This window comes from Oncorhynchus gorbuscha, linkage group LG06 (genome assembly GCF_021184085.1).
Source record: "Oncorhynchus gorbuscha isolate QuinsamMale2020 ecotype Even-year linkage group LG06, OgorEven_v1.0, whole genome shotgun sequence".
NCBI lineage: Eukaryota > Metazoa > Chordata > Actinopteri > Salmoniformes > Salmonidae > Oncorhynchus > Oncorhynchus gorbuscha.
In genome coordinates this window covers 6,690,871-6,712,308 of record NC_060178.1, presented here as the reverse complement: position 1 = coordinate 6,712,308, position 21,438 = coordinate 6,690,871, and the positions used below count along the sequence as shown (strand labels likewise).

The window sequence follows — 21,438 nt, the reverse complement described above, 5'->3', positions numbered from 1 at the left end:
ACCTGGTACTGTCTAATCCATGGCCCAGTCCAGTCTACCTGGTACTGTCTAACCCTAACCATGGCCCAGTCCAGTCTACCTGGTACTGTCTAACCCTAGCCCAGTCCAGTCTACCTGGTACTGTCTAATCCTAATCCAGTCCAGTCTACCTGGTACTGTCTAACCCTAACCATGGCCCAGTCCAGTCTACCTGGTACTGTCTAATCCTAATCCAGTCCAGTCTACCTGGTACTGTCTAACCCTAACCATGGCCCAGTCCAGTCTACCTGGTACTGTCTAACCCTAACCATGGCCCAGTCCAGTCTACCTGGTACTGTCTCATCCTAATCCAGTCCAGTCTACCTGGTACTGTCTAATCCTAACCATGGCCCAGTCCAGTCTACCTGGTACTGTCTAACCCTAACCATGGCCCAGTCCAGTCTACCTGGTACTGTCTAACCCTAACCCAGTCTACCTGGTACTGTCTAATCCTAACCCAGTCTACCTGGTACTGTCTAATCCTAACCCAGTCCAGTCTACCTGGTACTGTCTAACCCTAACCATGACCCAGTCCAGTCTACCTGGAACTGTCTAACCCTAATCCAGTCCAGTCTACCTGGTACTGTCTAACCCTAACCATGGCCCAGTCCAGTCTACCTGGTACTGTCTAACCCTAACCATGGCCCAGTCCAGTCTACCTGGTACTGCCTAATCCTAACCATGGCCCAGTCCAGTCTACCTGGTACTGTCTAATCCTAACCATGGCCCAGTCCAGTCTACCTGGTACTGTCTAACCCATGGCCCAGTCCAGTCTACCTGGTACTGTCTAATCCTAACCATGGCCCAGTCCAGTCTACCTGGTACTGTCTAACCCATGGCCCAGTCCAGTCTACCTGGTACTGTCTAACCCTAACCATGGCCCAGTCCAGTCTACCTGGTACTGTCTAATCCATGGCCCAGTCCAGTCTACTTGGTACTGTCTAACCCTAACCCATGACCCAGTCCAGTCAACCTTGTACTGTCTAACTCTAACACATGACCCAGTTCAGTCTACCTGGTACCCTCCCCCCAACAGGTTGAGTGAGGAGGACATGAAGCTGTCCCCCAACAGACCTGTTGAGTGAGGAGGACATGAAGGTTCTCCTGCAGGCTAAAAGCTGTTCCCCAACAGACCTGTTGAGTGAGGAGGACATGAAGGTTCTCCTGCAGGCTAAAAGCTGTTCCCCAACAGACCTGTTGAGTGAGGAGGACATGAAGGTTCTCCTGCAGGCTAAAAAGCTGTTCCCCAACAGCAGGCTAAAAGCTGTTCCCCAACAGACCTGTTGAGTGAGGAGGACATGAAGGTTCTCCTGCAGGCTAAAAGCTGTTCCCCAACAGACCTGTTGAGTGAGGAGGACATGAAGGTTCTCCTGCAGGCTAAAAGCTCTTCCCCAACAGACCTGTTGAGTGAGGAGGACATGAAGGTTCTCCTGCAGGCTAGAAGCTGTTCCCCAACAGACCTGTTCAGTGAGGAGGACATGAAGGTTCTCCTGCAGGCTATACAACGGCATGGCGCAATGAAACATCGGAAGCCATTCACTTTCAATGGAAGTAAAGCCAGAGAAGTGGGAGTGGGTTCGGGGGCTAACCGTTCCCCAGCAGACCTGCGATCGATGGCATTGGGCGAAGGAGCTGTACAGGGCGGGACTAAAGTTGGGGAAAGCTGAACTTTATGAAAATCCTCTGCAATAGACGTTCAGTGAGGAGACCATGAAGGTTCTCGCCATAGCTTCCAAACCCTACCGGATTGGCTGTCAATGGCTGTTGATACGTAGCACATGAGGGTGGGTTGGGGCGGCAGAGTAGCCTAGTGGTTAGAGCTGTTGGACTAGTAACCGAAAGGTTGCAAGTTCGAATGTCCGAGCTGACAAGGCACAAATCTGTCGTTCTGCCCCTGAACAGGCAGTTAACCCACTGTTCCTAGGCCGTAATTGAAAATAAGAATTTGTTCTTAACTGACTTGCCTAGTTAAATAAAGGTCAAATTCAAAAATGAGGGAGAGGCTAGTTTGGCTAGGAGAGGCCGCTTGTGTAGTGTGAACGCTCATTAAGACTTTCTGTCCTCCGTCTCTCCCTCCGTCTCCCCCCCAACAGACCCGCTGAGTGAGGAGGACATGCAGGTTCTACTGCAGGCTACAGGCTGTTCCTCTGAGATGCAGAGACCCCTCTGTAAGACTGGCTGTCTGTCTGAACGCTACCGTTCATTCACCGGGAGTGCAACAACAGGTCTGTCTGTCTGTCTGTCTGTCTGTCTGTCTGTCTGTCTGTCTGTCTGTCTGTCTGTCTGTCTGTCTGTCTGTCTGTCTGTCTGTCTGTCTGTCTGTCTGTCTGTCTGTCTGTCTGTCTGTCTGTCTGTCTGTCTGTCTGTCTGTCTGTCTGTCTGTCTGTCTGTCTACCGTTCATTCACCGGGAGTGCAACAACAGGTCTGTCTGTCTGTCTGTCTGTCTGTCTGTCTGTCTGTCTGTCTGTCTGTCTGTCTGTCTGTCTGTCTGTCTGTCTGTCTGTCTGTCTGTCTGTCTGTCTGTCTGTCTGTCTGTCTGTCTGTCTGTCTGTCTGTCTGTCTGTCTGTCTGTCTGTCTGTCTGTCTGTCTGTCTGTCTGTCTGTCTGTCTACCATTCATTCACCGGGAGTGCAACAACAGGTCTGTCTGTCTGTCTGTCTGTCTGTCTGTCTGTCTGTCTGTCTGTCTGTCTGTCTGTCTGTCTGTCTGTCTGTCTGTCTGTCTGTCTCTGTCTGTCTGTCTGTCTGTCTGTCTGTCTGTCTGTCTGTCTGTCTGTCTGTCTGTCTGTCTACCGTTCATTCACCGGGAGTGCAACAACAGGTCTGTCTGTCTGTCTGTCTGTCTGTCTGTCTGTCTGTCTGTCTGTCTGTCTGTCTGTCTGTCTGTCTGTCTGTCTGTCTGTCTGTCTGTCTGTCTGTCTGTCTGTCTTGTCTTGTCTGTAGTACCCCTGCACATTGACTTGGTGCCGGTACTCCTTGTATGTAGCCTCGTTATTGTTATTCTATTGTTATTATTGCTGTATTTTTGATTGAAATATTGTATTTTTAAAATATTTTTAACTCTGCATTGTTGGAAAGGGCCCGTAAGTATTTCACGGTAAAGTCCTCACCTCTTGTATTCGGTGGCATGTGACAAATACAATTCGATTTGATCTCTGGCTGTCTGCTTGTCTCTCTTTCTCTCGCTCTGTCTGCCTGTCTGCCTGACAACGTCCAGCCAGTAGGGTTCAGGTAGAAACTACAGTGTGAAAAGACAACGTTCAGCCAGTAGGGTTCAGGTTGAAACTACAGTGTGAAAAGACAACGGTCAGCCAGTAGGGTTCAGGTTGAAACTACAGGGTGAAACAACATCCAGCCAGTAGGGTGAAAAGACAACGTCCAGCCAGTAGGGTTCAGGTTGAAACTACAGGGTGAAAAGACAACATTCAGCCAGTAGGGTTCAGGTTGAAACTACAGGGTGAAAAGACAACATCCAGCCAGTAGGGTTCAGGTTGAAACTACAGGGGTGAAAAGACAACGTGCCAGTAGGGTTCAGGTAGAAACTACAGGGTGAAAAGACAACATTCAGCCAGTAGGGTTCAGGTTGAAACTACAGGGTGAAAAGACAACATCCAGCCAGTAGGGTTCAGGTTGAAACTACAGGGTGAAAAGACAACGTTCAGCCAGTAGGGTTCAGGTTGAAACTACAGGGTGAAAAGACAACGTTCAGCCAGTAGGGTTCAGGTTGAAACTACAGGGTGAAAAGACAACGTTCAGCCAGTAGGGTTCAGGTTGAAACTACAGGGTGAAAAGACAACGTTCAGCCAGTAGGGTTCAGGTTGAAACTACAGGGTGAAAAGACAACATCCAGCCAGTAGGGTTCAGGTAGAAACTACAGGGTGAAAAGACAACGTCCAGCCAGTAGGGTTCAGGTTGAAACTACAGGGTGAAAAGACAACGTTCAGCCAGTAGGGTTCAGGTTGAAACTACAGGGTGAAAAGACAACATCCAGCCAGTAGGGTTCAAGTTGAAACTACAGGGTGAAAAGACAACGTTCAGCCAGTAGGGTTCAGGTTGAAACTACAGGGTGAAAAGACAACATTCAGCCAGTAGGGTTCAGGTTGAAACTACAGGGTGAAAAGACAACGTTCAGCCAGTAGGGTTCAGGTTGAAACTACAGGGTGAAAAGACAACATCCAGCCAGTAGGGTTCAAGTTGAAACTACAGGGTGAAAAGACAACGTCAGCCAGTAGGGTTCAGGTTGAAACTACAGGGTGAAAAGACAACATCCAGTAGGGTTCCAGTGAAAAGGGTTCAAGTTGAAACTAGGGTGAAAAGACAGGAAACTACAGGGTGAAAAGACAACGCCAGTCAGCCAGTAGGGTTCAGGTTGAAACTACAGGGTGAAAAGACAACATTCAGCCAGTAGGGTTCAGGTTGAAACTACAGGGTGAAAAGACAACATCCAGCCAGTAGGGTTCAGGTTGAAACTACGGGGTGAAAAGACAACGTTCAGCCAGTAGGGTTCAGGTAGAAACTACAGGGTGAAAAGACAACGTTCAGCCAGTAGGGTTCAGGTTGAAACTACAGGGTGAAAAGACAACGTTCAGCCAGTAGGGTTCAGGTAGAAACTACAGGGTGAAAAGACAACGTTCAGCCAGTAGGGTTCAGGTTGAAACTACAGGGTGAAAAGACAACGTTCAGCCAGTAGGGTTCAGGTAGAAACTACAGGGTGAAAAGACAACGTCCAGCCAGTAGGGTTCAGGTAGAAACTACAGGGTGAAAAGACAACGTCCAGCCAGTAGGGTTCAGGTAGAAACTACAGGGTGAAAAGACAACATTCAGCCAGTAGGGTTCAGGTTGAAACTACAGGGTGAAAAGGAAATGAGTGTTTGATTTGACATGACTTGTAGTTTGTGTGTGTCACCCACGTTGTCAACCCTCTCCAGACAGCACCCTAAGTGGGGTGCGGCCAACACCCCATACTCCCGCTGGCTCCCCCCAGAGTACGAGGACATCAGAGGGGTCCCTAGGGGCTGGGACCCTGAACACACCTACTATAACTACACCTTGCCCCCGGTAAGAGTCCTATCCTATCTACCACACCCTGCCCCAGGTAAGAGTCCTATCCTATCTACTACACCCTGCACAGGTAAGAGTCCTATGACTACACCCTGCACAGGTAAGAGTCCTATAACTACACCCTGCCCCAGGTAAGAGTCGTATCCTATCTACTACACCCTGCACTGGTAAGAGTCCTATAACTACACCCTGCCCCAGGTAAGAGTCCTATCCTATCTACTACACCCTTCCCCAGGTAAGAGTCCTATCCTATCTACTACACCCTTCCCCAGGTAAGAGTCCTATCCTATCTATTCACCCTGCACTGGTAAGAGTCTGCCCCAGGTAAGAGTCTAAATGACTTAAATGTAAATGTATTACACCCTGCACTGGTAAGAGTCCTATAACTACACCCTGCCCCAGGTAAGAGTCCTATCCTATCTATTACACCCTGCCCCAGGTAAGAGTCCTATCCTATCTACTACACCCTTCTCCCTCTCTGTAATAACCTCACCCTTCTCCCTCTCTGTAATAACCTCACCCTTCTCCCTCTCTGTAATAACCTCACCCTTCTCCATCTCTGTAATAACCTCACCCTTCTCCCTCTCTGTAATAACCTCACCCTTCTCCCTCCCCTCCTCTCTCCTCCCTCCCCCTCTGTCCCCTCCTCTTTTTTCCCTCCTCTCATCCCACCTCCCTCCCTCCTCTCTCCTCCCTCCCCTCCTCTCTCCTCACTCCCCCTCTCTGTTCTCTCCTCTTCTCCCTCCTCTCTCCTCCCTCCCTCCTCTCCTCCCACCTCCCTCCAGGTGCGCCTCATATCCCAGACCGTTCTCTACACCCACAATGAGAACATCTCTCTGGACTCATCTCTGTCCCACCTGCTGGTGGAGTGGGGTCAGTGGATCGACCATGACTTCGCTCTGACCCCTCAGAGTCCCAGCACAGCTGCCTTCAGGACTGGGGCCGACTGTACCCGCACATGCAGCCGGGACACTCCCTGCTTCCCTATACAGGTGAGACACTCCCTGCTTCCCTATACAGGTGAGGCACTCCCTGCTTCCCTATACAGGTGAGGCACTCCCTGCTTCCCTATACAGGTGAGGCACTCCCTGCTTCCCTATACAGGTGAGACACACCCTGCTTCCCTATACAGGTGAGACACACCCTGCTTCCCTATACAGGTGAGACACTCCCTGCTTCCCTATACAGGTGAGACACTCCCTGCTTTCCTATACAGGTGAGACACTCCCTGCTTCCCTATACAGGTGAGGCACTCCCTGCTTCCCTATACAGGTGAGACACACCCTGCTTCCCTATACAGGTGAGACACTCCCTGCTTCCCTATACAGGTGAGGCACTCCCTGCTTCCCTATACAGGTGAGACACTCCCTGCTTCCCTATACAGGTGAGACACTCCCTGCTTCCCTATACAGGTGAGACACTCCCTGCTTCCCTATACAGGTGAGACACTCCCTGCTTCCCTATACAGGTGAGACACACCCTGCTTCCCTATACAGGTGAGGCACTCCCTGCTTCCCTATACAGGTGAGGCACTCCCTGCTTCCCTATACAGGTGAGACACTCCCTGCTTCCCTATACAGGTGAGACACTCCCTGCTTCCCTATACAGGTGAGACACTCCCTGCTTCCCTATACAGGTGAGACACACCCTGCTTCCCTATACAGGTGAGACACTCCCTGCTTCCCTATACAGGTGAGGCACTCCCTGCTTCCCTATACAGGTGAGGCACTCCCTGCTTCCCTATACAGGTGAGACACTCCCTGCTTCCCTATAGAGCTACAGGTCAAATCAAATCAATCACAATTTATTGAAAGTGTAGTTGAGGTCTTAACACAATTTACAACAAAAAAATGCAATAATTTAAAAATTCATAAATGATTTATTCCCATTTATTGTTGAAGAATATAACTTATAAATGCCTCATGAGCTTAGTTCAACTGTCCCACTCCATCAGAACCCAAAATTTAAAAATGGTTTTACTCCAATGTTTGTAAACAAAGTAAATGTAAGGGGCATGGGGCAGGGCTGTGGGCCCGAAGGTTGTGGGTTCGCAGACCAACATGGACAAGGTGCAGGGCTGTGGGCCAGAAGGTTGTGGGTTCGCAGACCACCATGGACAAGGTGCAGGGCTGTGGGCCAGAAGGTTGTGGGTTCTCAGACCACCATGGACAAGGTGCAGGGCTGTGGGCCAGAAGGTTGTGGGTTCGCAGACCACCATGGACAAGGTGCAGGGCTGTGGGCCAGAAGGTTGTGGGTTCGCAGACCACCATGGACAAGGTGCAGGGCTGTGGGCCAGAAGGTTGTGGGTTCGCAGACCACCATGGACAAGGTGCAGGGCTGTGGGCCAGAAGGTTGTGGGTTTGCAGACCACCATGGTCAAGGTGCAGAGCTGTGGGCCAGAAGGTTGTGGGTTCACAGACCACCATGGACAAGGGACAGGGCTGTGGGCCAGAAGGTTGTGGGTTCGCAGACCACCATGGACAAGGTGCAGGGCTGTGGGCCAGAAGGTTGTGGGTTCGCAGACCACCATGGACAAGGTGCAGGGCTGTGGGCCCGAAGGTTGTGGGTTCTCAGACCACCATGGACAAGGTGCAGGGCTGTGGGCCAGAAGGTTGTGGGTTCGCAGACCACCATGGACAAGGTGCAGGGCTGTGGGCCAGAAGGTTGTGGGTTCGCAGACCACCATGGACAAGGTGCAGGGCTGTGGGCCAGAAGGTTGTGGGTTCGCAGACCATAATGGACAAGGTGCAGGGCTGTGGGCCAGAAGGTTGTGGGTTCGCAGACCACCATGGACAAGAGTAGCGGGGAAATATCTCCTTTACAATAAAGGCATTGCATGAATCTACCATTTAGTGTTTTGCGGGTTCGAGTGCAAGTAGCCTTTTATAAACGCATTTCATGCAATTCTACATAAGTTTACATGACTGGAGAGCCTAGCAGGATCTTTTTTCACTACACTAATTACCAGGTAATAATGGACAGAGAGGCTTATGCATCTTCTCATAGGCCTATTTGTCCAATGCCAAATCAGTGTGTCTTGTATGTAACGAAACTGTCCCCCCGTTTTAATTCAATCTGAGACGTCATTATGAATCTGAGCATGGCCTAGACTGAGTAGCAACACATTGGTTGAATCAATGTTGTTTCCATGTCATTTCAATGAAATGACGTTGAACCAACGTGGAATAGATGTTGAATTGACGTCTGTGCCCAGTGGAACCAACGTGGAATAGATGTTGAATTGACGTCTGTGCCCAGTGGGTCACAAGTGTTTCACCTAAAAGCTGTCTGGGTTTAAAACATCTTCTATATTACCAAAATGATAGCGACATAATTAGATCACTTCACAATCAAAGATGAGGGTCGGCATTGGAAACACAGCCTAATAACAGCCTAATAACAGCCTAATAATCGGGGCGGCAGCGTAGCCTAGTGGTTAGAGCATTGGACTAGTAACATTGGACTAGTAAGGTTGCAAGTTCATATCCCCGAGCTGACAAGGTACAAATCTGTCATTCTGCCTCTGAACAAGGCAGTTTAACCCACTGTTCCCAGGCCGTCAAGTCTTAACTGACTTGCCAAGTTAAATAAAGGTGAAAAAATAAATAAGCAACTAAATCACTGAAATATAGACATTTCATCAATTGCAAATGACATGGCCCTCCCTAAAACCACACTAAACCCTGCCCCTTGACTGAATTTGAAAAAGCGTGGCCCTCCCTAAAACCACACTAAACCCTGCCCCTTGACTGAATTTGAAAAAGCGTGGCCCTCCCTAAAACCACACTAAACCCTGCCCCTTGACTGAATTTGAAAAAGCGTGGCCCTCCCTAAAACCACACTAAACCCTGCCCCTTGACTGAATTTGAAAAAGCGTGGCCCTCCCTAAAACCACACTAAACCCTGCCCCTTGACTGAATTTGAAAAAGCGTGGCCCTCCCTAAAACCACACTAAACCCTGCCCCTTGACTGAATTTGAAAAAGCGTGGCCCTCCCTAAAACCACACTAAACCCTGCCCCTTGACTGAATTTGAAAAAGCGTGGCCCTCCCTAAAACCACACTAAACCCTGCCCCTTGACTGAATTTGAAAAAGCGTGGCCCTCCCTAAACCACACTAAACCCTGCCCCTTGACTGAATTTGAAAAAGCGTGGCCCTCCCTAAAACCACACTAAACCCTGCCCCTTGACTGATTTGAAAAAGCGTGGCCCTCCCTTTGCCACACTCCCTGCCCCTACTGAATTTGAAAAAGCGTGGCCCTCCCTAAAACCACACTAAACCCTGCCCCTTGACTGAATTTGAAAAAGCGTGGCCCTCCCTAAAACCACACTAAACCCTGCCCCTTGACTGAATTTGAAAAAGCGTGGCCCTCCCCTATTTTCCTCCAGGTCCACATTTTGTACATTTCGAACCATCCCTAAACAAACACTAAATAGCCTCCAACGGGATTAAAACTATAATGTTGATATCATGGATCACTGGTCAGCCTTTGCATCAGCTCTGTCTATGAATCTGAGAGTGGTTACATTTCTCCTGCCCCATCCCTCAGCTTTTTACCAAAACAGGGTCTGGGAGAACCTCTTTTAAAAATGGTTTTAACTGCTGATTGAAGCTTTAAATAGCTACTTCTGGCCAGTCTAATTCTTTCCTGTTCTGAATCTATCCAGTGTGAAATGCACACACACTTCCGCTCTCCCCAGATCCCGCTGTCAGACCCTTGTACTGGTATACAGAGCTGCATGCCTTTCTTCCCCTCTCCCCAGATCCCGCTGTCAGACCCTCGTACTGGTATACAGAGCTGCATGCCTTTCTTCCCCTCTCCCCAGATCCCGCTGTCAGACCCTCGTACTGGTATACAGAGCTGCATGCCTTCCTTCCCCTCTCACCAGATCCCGCTGTCAGACCCTTGTACTGGTATACAGAGCTGCATGCCTTTCTTCCCCTCTCCCCAGATCCCGCTGTCAGACCCTCGTACTGGTATACAGAGCTGCATGCCTTTCTTCCCCTCTCCCCAGATCCCGCTGTCAGACCCTCGTACTGGTATACAGAGCTGCATGCCTTTCTTCCCCTCTCCCCAGATCCCGCTGTCAGACCCTCGTACTGGTATACAGAGCTGCATGCCTTCCTTCCCCTCTCACCAGATCCCGCTGTCAGACCCTTGTACTGGTATACAGAGCTGCATGCCTTTCTTCCCCTCTCCCCAGATCCCGCTGTCAGACCCTCGTACTGGTATACAGAGCTGCATGCCTTTCTTCCCCTCTCCCCAGATCCCGCTGTCAGACCCTCGTACTGGTATACAGAGCTGCATGCCTTTCTTCCCCTCTCCCCAGATCCCGCTGTCAGACCCTCGTACTGGTATACAGAGCTGCATGCCTTTCTTCCCCTCTCCCCAGATCCCGCTGTCAGACCCTCGTACTGGTATACAGAGCTGCATGCCTTTCTTCCCCTCTCCCCAGATCCCGCTGTCAGACCCTCGTACTGGTATACAGAGCTGCATGCCTTTCTTCCCCTCTCCCCAGATCCCGCTGTCAGACCCTCGTACTGGTATACAGAGCTGCATGCCTTTCTTCCGTTCGGCGCCCAGCTGTGTCAGGAGCGAAGCCTTCACCGGGGCCACACCCCACCATCACCGGGAGCAACTGAACGCCATCACCTCATTCGTGGACGCCAGTATGGTGTACGGTAGCTCCTCCCCCATGGCTGCGGCCCTGAGGAACCACTCCTCTCCACTGGGTGTTCTGGCCCTCAATGACCAGGCCTCAGACCAGGGTCTCGCCACATGCCCTACCTGCCTCGCCTACAGGGACGCCTGGATCCCTGTGGGCCACGAAGAGGGTCTGAGGCCAACTCCACCGGTGCCACAAGTGCCTCTGACACATCTGCTACTGCACCAACAGAACAGGAGAATATTACTTCCTGTTTCCAAGCAGGTATGTTACAATCCATCAATAAATCAATCCATCAATCAATCAATCAATCAATCAATCAATCAATCAATCAAACAAACAAACAAACAAAAATGTATAAAGACCTTTTTGCAACATCTCTCACAAAGTGCTTTACGGTAACAACCTAGTTATGTGCTGCCATAAACTGTGTGCCTAGATACAGAATGTTTCTATAGCAACGCGCATGCCCCGTCCACCTGAGGGTCTGTCTTTTTCAGCAGTATTTGCTGTGTTTGAGGGATGCAAAATCCACTTATCACTTTAAATCTGGCTGGGATTGATTGCTTTCATTTGACTCTTCCCGACTCTTTTATACTCTTGCCTGATGTTTTTCCCCGTTAACGTCACCACCTCGGAGATGTTCGCAACGACCTGTCACACACACCCCTCTAATGGCTGACATGGGCTCAATGGGCGACCTGTCACACACACCCCTCTAATGGCTGACATGGGCTCAATGGGCGACCTGTCACACACACCCCTCTAATGGCTGACATGGGCTCAATGAGCGACCTGTCACACACACCCCTCTAATGGCTGACATGGGCTCAATGGGCGACCTGTCACACACACCCCTCTAATGGCTGACATGGGCTCAATGAGCGACCTGTCACACACACCCCTCTAATGGCTGACATGGGCTCAATGGGCGACCTGTCACACACACCCCTCTAATGGCTGACATGGGCTCAATGAGCGACCTGTCACACACACCCCTCTAATGGCTGACATGGGCTCAATGGGCGACCTGTCACACACACCCCTCTAATGGCTGACATGGGCTCAATGGGAGACCTGTCACACACAACCCCCTAATGGCTGACATGGGCTCAATGGGTGACCTGTCACACACACCCAGCTAATGGCTGACATGGGCTCAATGGGCGACCTGTCACACACACCCCTCTAATGGCTGACATGGGCTCAATGGGCGACCTGTCACACACACCCAGCTAATGGCTGACATGGGCTCAATGGGCGACCTGTCACACACACCCAGCTAATGGTTGACATGACATGGGCTCAATGGGCGACCTGTCACACACACCCAGCTAATGGCTGACATGACATGGGCTCAATGGGCGACCTGTCACACACACCCAGCTAATGGCTGACATGACATGGGCTCAATGGGCGACCTGTCACACACACCCCTCTAATCGCTGACGTGGGCTCAATGGGAGACCTGTCACACACACCCAGCTAATGGCTGACATGGGCTCAATGGGCGACCTGTCACACACCTCTCTAATGGCTGACATGGGCTCAATGGGCGACCTGTCACACACCTCTCTAATGGCTGACATGGGCTCAATGGGCGACCTGTCACACACACCTCTAATGGCTGACATGGGCTCAATGGGAGACCTGTCACACACACCTCTAATGGCTGACATGGGCTCAATGCCTGTCACACACACCCAGCTAATGGCTGACATGGGCTCAATGGGATACCTGTCACACAGACCCAGCTAATGGCTGACATGGGCTCAATGGGCGACCTGTCACACACACCCAGCTAATGGCTGACATGGGCTCAATGGGCGACCTGTCACACACCCTCTAATAGCTGACATGGGCTCAATGGGCGACCTGCCACACAGACCCAGCTAATGGCTGACATGGGCTCAATGGGCGACCTGTCACACAGACCCAGCTAATGGCTGACATGGGCTCAATGGGCGACCTGTCACACAGACCCAGCTAATGGCTGACATGGGCTCAATGGGCGACCTGTCACACAGACCCAGCTAATGGCTGACATGGGCTCAATGGGCGACCTGTCACACAGACCCAGCTAATGGCTGACATGGGCTCAATGCCTGTCACACAGACCCAGCTAATGGCTGACATGGGCTCAATGGGCGACCTGTCACACAGACCCAGCTAATGGCTGACATGGGCTCAATGGGCGACCTGTCACACACACCCCTCTAATGGCTGACATGGGCTCAATGAGCGACCTGTCACACACACCCCTCTAATGGCTGACATGGGCTCAATGGGCGACCTGTCACACACACCCCTCTAATGGCTGACATGGGCTCAATGAGCGACCTGTCACACACACCCCTCTAATGGCTGACATGGGCTCAATGGGCGACCTGTCACACACACCCCTCTAATGGCTGACATGGGCTCAATGGGAGACCTGTCACACACAACCCCCTAATGGCTGACATGGGCTCAATGGGTGACCTGTCACACACACCCAGCTAATGGCTGACATGGGCTCAATGGGCGACCTGTCACACACACCCCTCTAATGGCTGACATGGGCTCAATGGGCGACCTGTCACACACACCCAGCTAATGGCTGACATGGGCTCAATGGGCGACCTGTCACACACACCCAGCTAATGGTTGACATGACATGGGCTCAATGGGCGACCTGTCACACACACCCAGCTAATGGCTGACATGACATGGGCTCAATGGGCGACCTGTCACACACACCCAGCTAATGGCTGACATGACATGGGCTCAATGGGCGACCTGTCACACACACCCCTCTAATCGCTGACGTGGGCTCAATGGGAGACCTGTCACACACACCCAGCTAATGGCTGACATGGGCTCAATGGGCGACCTGTCACACACCTCTCTAATGGCTGACATGGGCTCAATGGGCACACACCTCTCTAATGGCTGACATGGGCTCAATGGGCGACCTGTCACACACACCTCTAATGGCTGACATGGGCTCAATGGGAGACCTGTCACACACACCTCTAATGGCTGACATGGGCTCAATGCCTGTCACACACACCCAGCTAATGGCTGACATGGGCTCAATGGGATACCTGTCACACAGACCCAGCTAATGGCTGACATGGGCTCAATGGGCGACCTGTCACACACACCCAGCTAATGGCTGACATGGGCTCAATGGGCGACCTGTCACACACCCCTCTAATAGCTGACATGGGCTCAATGGGCGACCTGCCACACAGACCCAGCTAATGGCTGACATGGGCTCAATGGGCGACCTGTCACACAGACCCAGCTAATGGCTGACATGGGCTCAATGGGCGACCTGTCACACAGACCCAGCTAATGGCTGACATGGGCTCAATGGGCGACCTGTCACACAGACCCAGCTAATGGCTGACATGGGCTCAATGGGCGACCTGTCACACAGACCCAGCTAATGGCTGACATGGGCTCAATGCCTGTCACACAGACCCAGCTAATGGCTGACATGGGCTCAATGGGCGACCTGTCACACAGACCCAGCTAATGGCTGACATGGGCTCAATGGGCGACCTGTCACACAGACCCAGCTAATGGCTGACATGGGCTCAATGGGCGACCTGTCACACAGACCCAGCTAATGGCTGACATGGGCTCAATGCCTGTCACACAGACCCAGCTAATGGCTGACATGGGCTCAATGGGATACATTGTCTTTCAGTTGAGTCTGTATGAACGCTAAAAGTAGTCAGGGATTTAACGCACCTTCTCCACACTTACATCACAAGAAAGAGTAGAAAGAGGATTTTTATTTTGATGGTGTACAATTTTTTAAATTGTAATTTTTTAAATATTTTTTTTCAGATGGTGTCCTGCTATTGACACTGTTGTTGAATTATGCAACAGAACAGTAATTAATGATGAGACAGTGCAGATAATAGGGTAGACAGAACAACAGTAATTAATGATGAGGCAGTGCAGATAATAGGGTAGACAGAACAACAGTAATTAATGATGAGGCAGTGCAGATAATAGGGTAGACAGAACAACAGTAATTAATGATGAGGCAGTGCAGATAATAGGGTAGACAGAACAACAGTAATTAATGATGAGACAGTGCAGATAATAGGGTAGACAGAACAACAGTAATTAATGATGAGGCAGTGCAGATAATAGGGTAGACAGAAAAACAGTAATTAATGATGAGGCAGTGCAGATAATAGGGTAGACAGAAAAACAGTAATTAATGATGAGGCAGTGCAGATAATAGGGTAGACAGAAAAACAGTAATTAATGATGAGGCAGTGCAGATAATAGGGTAGACAGAACAACAGTAATTAATGATGAGACAGTGCAGATAATAGGGTAGACAGAACAACAGTAATTAATGATGAGGCAGCCGAGACAGTGCAGATAATAGGGTAGACAGAACAACAGTAATTAATGATGAGGCAGTGCAGATAATAGGGTAGACAGAACAACAGTAATTAATGATGAGACAGTGCAGATAATAGGGTAGACAGAACAACAGTAATTAATGATGAGACAGTGCAGATAATAGGGTAGACAGAACAACAGTAATTAATGATGAGGCAGCCGAGACAGTGCAGATAATAGGGTAGACAGAACAACAGTAATTAATGATGAGGCAGTCGACAGTGCAGATAATAGGGTAGACAGAACAACAGTAATTAATGATGAGGCAGCCGAGACAGTGCAGATAATAGGGTAGACAGAACAACAGTAATTAATGATGAGGCAGTGCAGATAATAGGGTAGACAGAACAACAGTAATTAATGATGAGGCAGTCGAGACAGTGCAGATAATAGGGTAGACAGAACAACAGTAATTAATGATGAGGCAGTGCAGATAATAGGGTAGACAGAACAACAGTAATTAATGATGAGGCAGCCGAGACAGTGCAGATAATAGGGTAGACAGAACAACAGTAATTAATGATGAGGCAGTGCAGATAATAGGGTAGACAGAACAACAGTAATTAATGATGAGACAGTGCAGATAATAGGGTAGACAGAACAACAGTAATTAATGATGAGACAGTGCAGATAATAGGGTAGACAGAACAACAGTAATTAATGATGAGACAGTGCAGATAATAGGGTAGACAGAACAACAGTAATTAATGATGAGGCAGTCGAGACAGTGCAGATAATAGGGTAGACAGAACAACAGTAATTAATGATGAGGCAGTGCAGATAATAGGGTAGACAGAACAACAGTAATTAATGATGAGGCAGTCGAGACAGTGCAGATAATAGGGTAGACAGAACAACAGTAATTAATGATGAGGCAGTGCAGATAATAGGGTAGACAGAACAACAGTAATTAATGATGAGGCAGTCGAGACAGTGCAGATAATAGGGTAGACAGAACAACAGTAATTAATGATGAGACAGTGCAGATAATAGGGTAGACAGAACAACAGTAATTAATGATGAGGCAGCCGAGACAGTGCAGATAATAGGGTAGACAGAACAACAGTAATTAATGATGAGGCAGTGCAGATAATAGGGTAGACAGAACAACAGTAATTAATGATGAGACAGTGCAGATAATAGGGTAGACAGAACAACAGTAATTAATGATGAGACAGTGCAGATAATAGGGTAGACAGAACAACAGTAATTAATGATGAGACAGTGCAGATAATAGGGTAGACAGAACAACAGTAATTAATGATGAGGCAGTGCAGATAATAGGGTAGACAGAACAACAGTAATTAATGATGAGACAGTGCAGATAATAGGGTAGACAGAACAACAGTAATTAATGATGAGACAGTGCAGATAATAGGGTAGACAGAACAACAGTAATTAATGATGAGGCAGTCGAGACAGTGCAGATAATAGGGTAGACAGAACAACAGTAATTAATGATGAGGCAGACGAGACAGTGCAGATAATAGGGTAGACAGAACAACAGTAATTAATGATGAGGCAGTCGAGACAGTGCAGATAATAGGGTAGACAGAACAACAGTAATTAATGATGAGGCAGCCGAGACAGTGCAGATAATAGGGTAGACAGAACAACAGTAATTAATGATGAGGCAGTCGAGACAGTGCAGATAATAGGGTAGACAGAACAACAGTAATTAATGATGAGGCAGTGCAGATAATAGGGTAGACAGAACAACAGTAATTAATGATGAGGCAGTGCAGATAATAGGGTAGACAGAACAACAGTAATTAATGATGAGGCAGTTGAGACAGTGCAGATAATAGGGTAGACAGAACAACAGTAATTAATGATGAGGCAGTCGACAGTGCAGATAATAGGGTAGACAGAACAACAGTAATTAATGATGAGGCAGTCGACAGTGCAGATAATAGGGTAGACAGAACAACAGTAATTAATGATGAGGCAGTCGAGACAGTGCAGATAATAGGGTAGACAGAACAACAGTAATTAATGATGAGGCAGTGCAGATAATAGGGTAGACAGAACAACAGTAATTAATGATGAGACAGCCGAGACAGTGCAGATAATAGGGTAGACAGAACAACAGTAATTAATGATGAGGCAGTGCAGATAATAGGGTAGACAGAACAACAGTAATTAATGATGAGACAGCCGAGACAGTGCAGATAATAGGGTAGACAGAACAACAGTAATTAATGATGAGGCAGTGCAGATAATAGGGTAGACAGAACAACAGTAATTAATGATGAGGCAGCCGAGACAGTGCAGATAATAGGGTAGACAGAACAACAGTAATTAATGATGAGGCAGCCGAGACAGTGCAGATAATAGGGTAGACAGAACAACAGTAATTAATGATGAGGCAGTCGAGACAGTGCAGATAATAGGGTAGACAGAACAACAGTAATTAATGATGAGACAGTGCAGATAATAGGGTAGACAGAACAACAGTAATTAATGATGAGGCAGTCGAGACAGTGCAGATAATAGGGTAGACAGAACAACAGTAATTAATGATGAGGCAGTGCAGATAATAGGGTAGACAGAACAACAGTAATTAATGATGAGGCAGTCGAGACAGTGCAGATAATAGGGTAGACAGAACAACAGTAATTAATGATGAGGCAGCCGAGACAGTGCAGATAATAGGGTAGACAGAACAACAGTAATTAATGATGAGGCAGTGCAGATAATAGGGTAGACAGAACAACAGTAATTAATGATGAGGCAGCCGAGACAGTGCAGATAATAGGGTAGACAGAACAACAGTAATTAATGATGAGGCAGTGCAGATAATAGGGTAGACAGAACAACAGTAATTAATGATGAGGCAGTCGAGACAGTGCAGATAATAGGGTAGACAGAACAACAGTAATTAATGATGAGGCAGTGCAGATAATAGGGTAGACAGAACAACAGTAATTAATGATGAGGCAGTCGAGACAGTGCAGATAATAGGGTAGACAGAACAACAGTAATTAATGATGAGGCAGCCGAGACAGTGCAGATAATAGGGTAGACAGAACAACAGTAATTAATGATGAGGCAGTGCAGATAATAGGGTAGACAGAACAACAGTAATTAATGATGAGGCAGCCGAGACAGTGCAGATAATAGGGTAGACAGAACAACAGTAATTAATGATGAGACAGTGCAGATAATAGGGTAGACAGAACAACAGTAATTAATGATGAGACAGTGCAGATAATAGGGTAGACAGAACAACAGTAATTAATGATGAGGCAGCCGAGACAGTGCAGATAATAGGGTAGACAGAACAACAGTAATTAATGATGAGGCAGTGCAGATAATAGGGTAGACAGAACAACAGTAATTAATGATGAGGCAGTCGAGACAGTGCAGATAATAGGGTAGACAGAACAACAGTAATTAATGATGAGGCAGTGCAGATAATAGGGTAGACAGAACAACAGTAATTAATGATGAGGCAGCCGAGACAGTGCAGATAATAGGGTAGACAGAACAACAGTAATTAATGATGAGGCAGTGCAGATAATAGGGTAGACAGAACAACAGTAATTAATGATGAGGCAGTCGAGACAGTGCAGATAATAGGGTAGACAGAACAACAGTAATTAATGATGAGGCAGTGCAGATAATAGGGTAGACAGAACAACAGTAATTAATGATGAGACAGTGCAGATAATAGGGTAGACAGAACAACAGTAATTAATGATGAGACAGTGCAGATAATAGGGTAGACAGAACAACAGTAATTAATGATGAGACAGTGCAGATAATAGGGTAGACAGAACAACAGTAATTAATGATGAGACAGTGCAGATAATAGGGTAGACAGAACAACAGTAATTAATGATGAGGCAGTGCAGATAATAGGGTAGACAGAACAACAGTAATTAATGATGAGGCAGCCGAGACAGTGCAGATAATAGGGTAGACAGAACAACAGTAATTAATGATGAGGCAGTGCAGATAATAGGGTAGACAGAACAACAGTAATTAATGATGAGACAGTGCAGATAATAGGGTAGACAGAACAACAGTAATTAATGATGAGACAGTGCAGATAATAGGGTAGACAGAACAACAGTAATTAATGATGAGACAGTGCAGATAATAGGGTAGACAGAACAACAGTAATTAATGATGAGACAGTGCAGATAATAGGGTAGACAGAACAACAGTAATTAATGATGAGGCAGTGCAGATAATAGGGTAGACAGAACAACAGTAATTAATGATGAGGCAGCCGAGACAGTGCAGATAATAGGGTAGACAGAACAACAGTAATTAATGATGAGGCAGCCGAGACAGTGCAGATAATAGGGTAGACAGAACAACAGTAATTAATGATGAGGCAGCCGAGACAGTGCAGATAATAGGGTAGACAGAACAACAGTAATTAATGATGAGGCAGTGCAGATAATAGGGTAGACAGAACAACAGTAATTAATGATGAGGCAGCCGAGACAGTGCAGATAATAGGGTAGACAGAACAACAGTAATTAATGATGAGGCAGTGCAGATAATAGGGTAGACAGAACAACAGTAATTAATGATGAGGCAGTGCAGATAATAGGGTAGACAGAACAACAGTAATTAATGATGAGGCAGTCGAGACAGTGCAGATAATAGGGTAGACAGAACAACAGTAATTAATGATGAGGCAGTCGAGACAGTGCAGATAATAGGGTAGACAGAACAACAGTAATTAATGATGAGACAGTGCAGATAATAGGGTAGACAGAACAACAGTAATTAATGAGGAGGCAGTCGAGACAGTGCAGATAATAGGGTAGACAGAACAACAGTAATTAATGATGAGGCAGTGCAGATAATAGGGTAGACAGAACAACAGTAATTAATGATGAGGCAGTCGAGACAGTGCAGATAATAGGGTAGACAGAACAACAGTAATTAATGATGAGGCAGTGCAGATAATAGGGTAGACAGAACAACAGTAATTAATGATGAGGCAGTGCAGATAATAGGGTAGACAGAACAACAGTAATTAATGATGAGGCAGTGCAGATAATAGGGTAGACAGAACAACAGTAATTAATGATGAGACAGTGCAGATAATAGGGTAGACAGAACAACAGTAATTAATGATGAGACAGTGCAGATAATAGGGTAGACAGAACAACAGTAATTAATGATGAGGCAGTGCAGATAATAGGGTAGACAGAACAACAGTAATTAATGATGAGACAGTGCAGATAATAGGGTAGACAGAACAACAGTAATTAATGATGAGGCAGTGCAGATAATAGGGTAGACAGAACAACAGTAATTAATGATGAGACAGTGCAGATAATAGGGTAGACAGAACAACAGTAATTAATGATGAGGCAGTGCAGATAATAGGGTAGACAGAACAACAGTAATTAATGATGAGACAGTGCAGATAATAGGGTAGACAGAACAACAGTAATTAATGATGAGGCAGTGCAGATAATAGGGTAGACAGAACAACAGTAATTAATGATGAGGCAGTGCAGATAATAGGCTAGACAGAACAAGTGTTTGGTGGTTTGCAGTCCTACTACACCCATGTGTGTTAATTCATTCATATATATATGCAAATAATCCCATATGTTTATGCAAATGAGGCACACATAATCGTCTTTGTTTTAACACAAACTATTCAAAATCCCTGAACACCATTCATTATAATGTCTAAGCAAGTAAAATGTTTTACGCTCTATAATTCAGACAATATTTGAATTATATTGTATTTTATTAGAATTATTTTTCAAAATCTTGGAACAGTTTCTATGACCGTTGCTAATGTACTGTAGCACACCTCGGGTTAAAGATTGTGGTGGAAGTTCAACACCAGAGACACTCTAAGTCTTAATTTGATTGATTGTTTATTGTCCGTGATCTGAAGAGGTTCCAACTCAATGCACCATAATACACAAGTCAATCAGGAGCTCTGCCTGGGCAGACCCAGCAGTTGTCTTATATATACGGCTATACAGAGACAGGTTATATTTGCATGATTTAGTATAATTAATGAATCATTACCGGGATTTTGTGTGTGTGTTTTTTCCCCACCTTTATTTAACCAGGTAGGCTAGTTGAGAACACCTTTATTTAACCAGGTAGGCTAGTTGAGAACACCTTTATTTAACCAGGTAGGCTAGTTGAGAACACCTTTATTTAACCAGGTAGGCTAGTTGAGAACACCTTTATTTAACCAGGTAGGCTAGTTGAGAACACCTTTATTTAACCAGGAGGCTAGTTGAGAACACCTTTATTTAACCAGGTAGGCTAGTTGAGAACACCTT

General features: G+C 47.2%; 1 protein-coding gene across 1 annotated transcript in view; it reads left to right on the top strand.

Annotated features, from left to right (window-relative positions):
- The window catches only part of epx (eosinophil peroxidase), a 53,863-nt gene that overhangs the window by 1,808 nt on the left and 30,617 nt on the right, over positions 1-21,438 (top strand). Inside the window, exons 5-10 of the mRNA XM_046352077.1 lie at positions 1,272-1,525; positions 4,947-5,076; positions 5,865-6,071; positions 7,134-7,877; positions 9,746-10,834; positions 10,882-11,008. Of these exons, the coding sequence (XP_046208033.1) occupies positions 1,272-1,525; positions 4,947-5,076; positions 5,865-6,071; positions 7,134-7,877; positions 9,746-10,834; positions 10,882-11,008 (2,551 nt within the window). The remainder of the gene's footprint in view (positions 1-1,271; positions 1,526-4,946; positions 5,077-5,864; positions 6,072-7,133; positions 7,878-9,745; positions 10,835-10,881; positions 11,009-21,438) is intronic.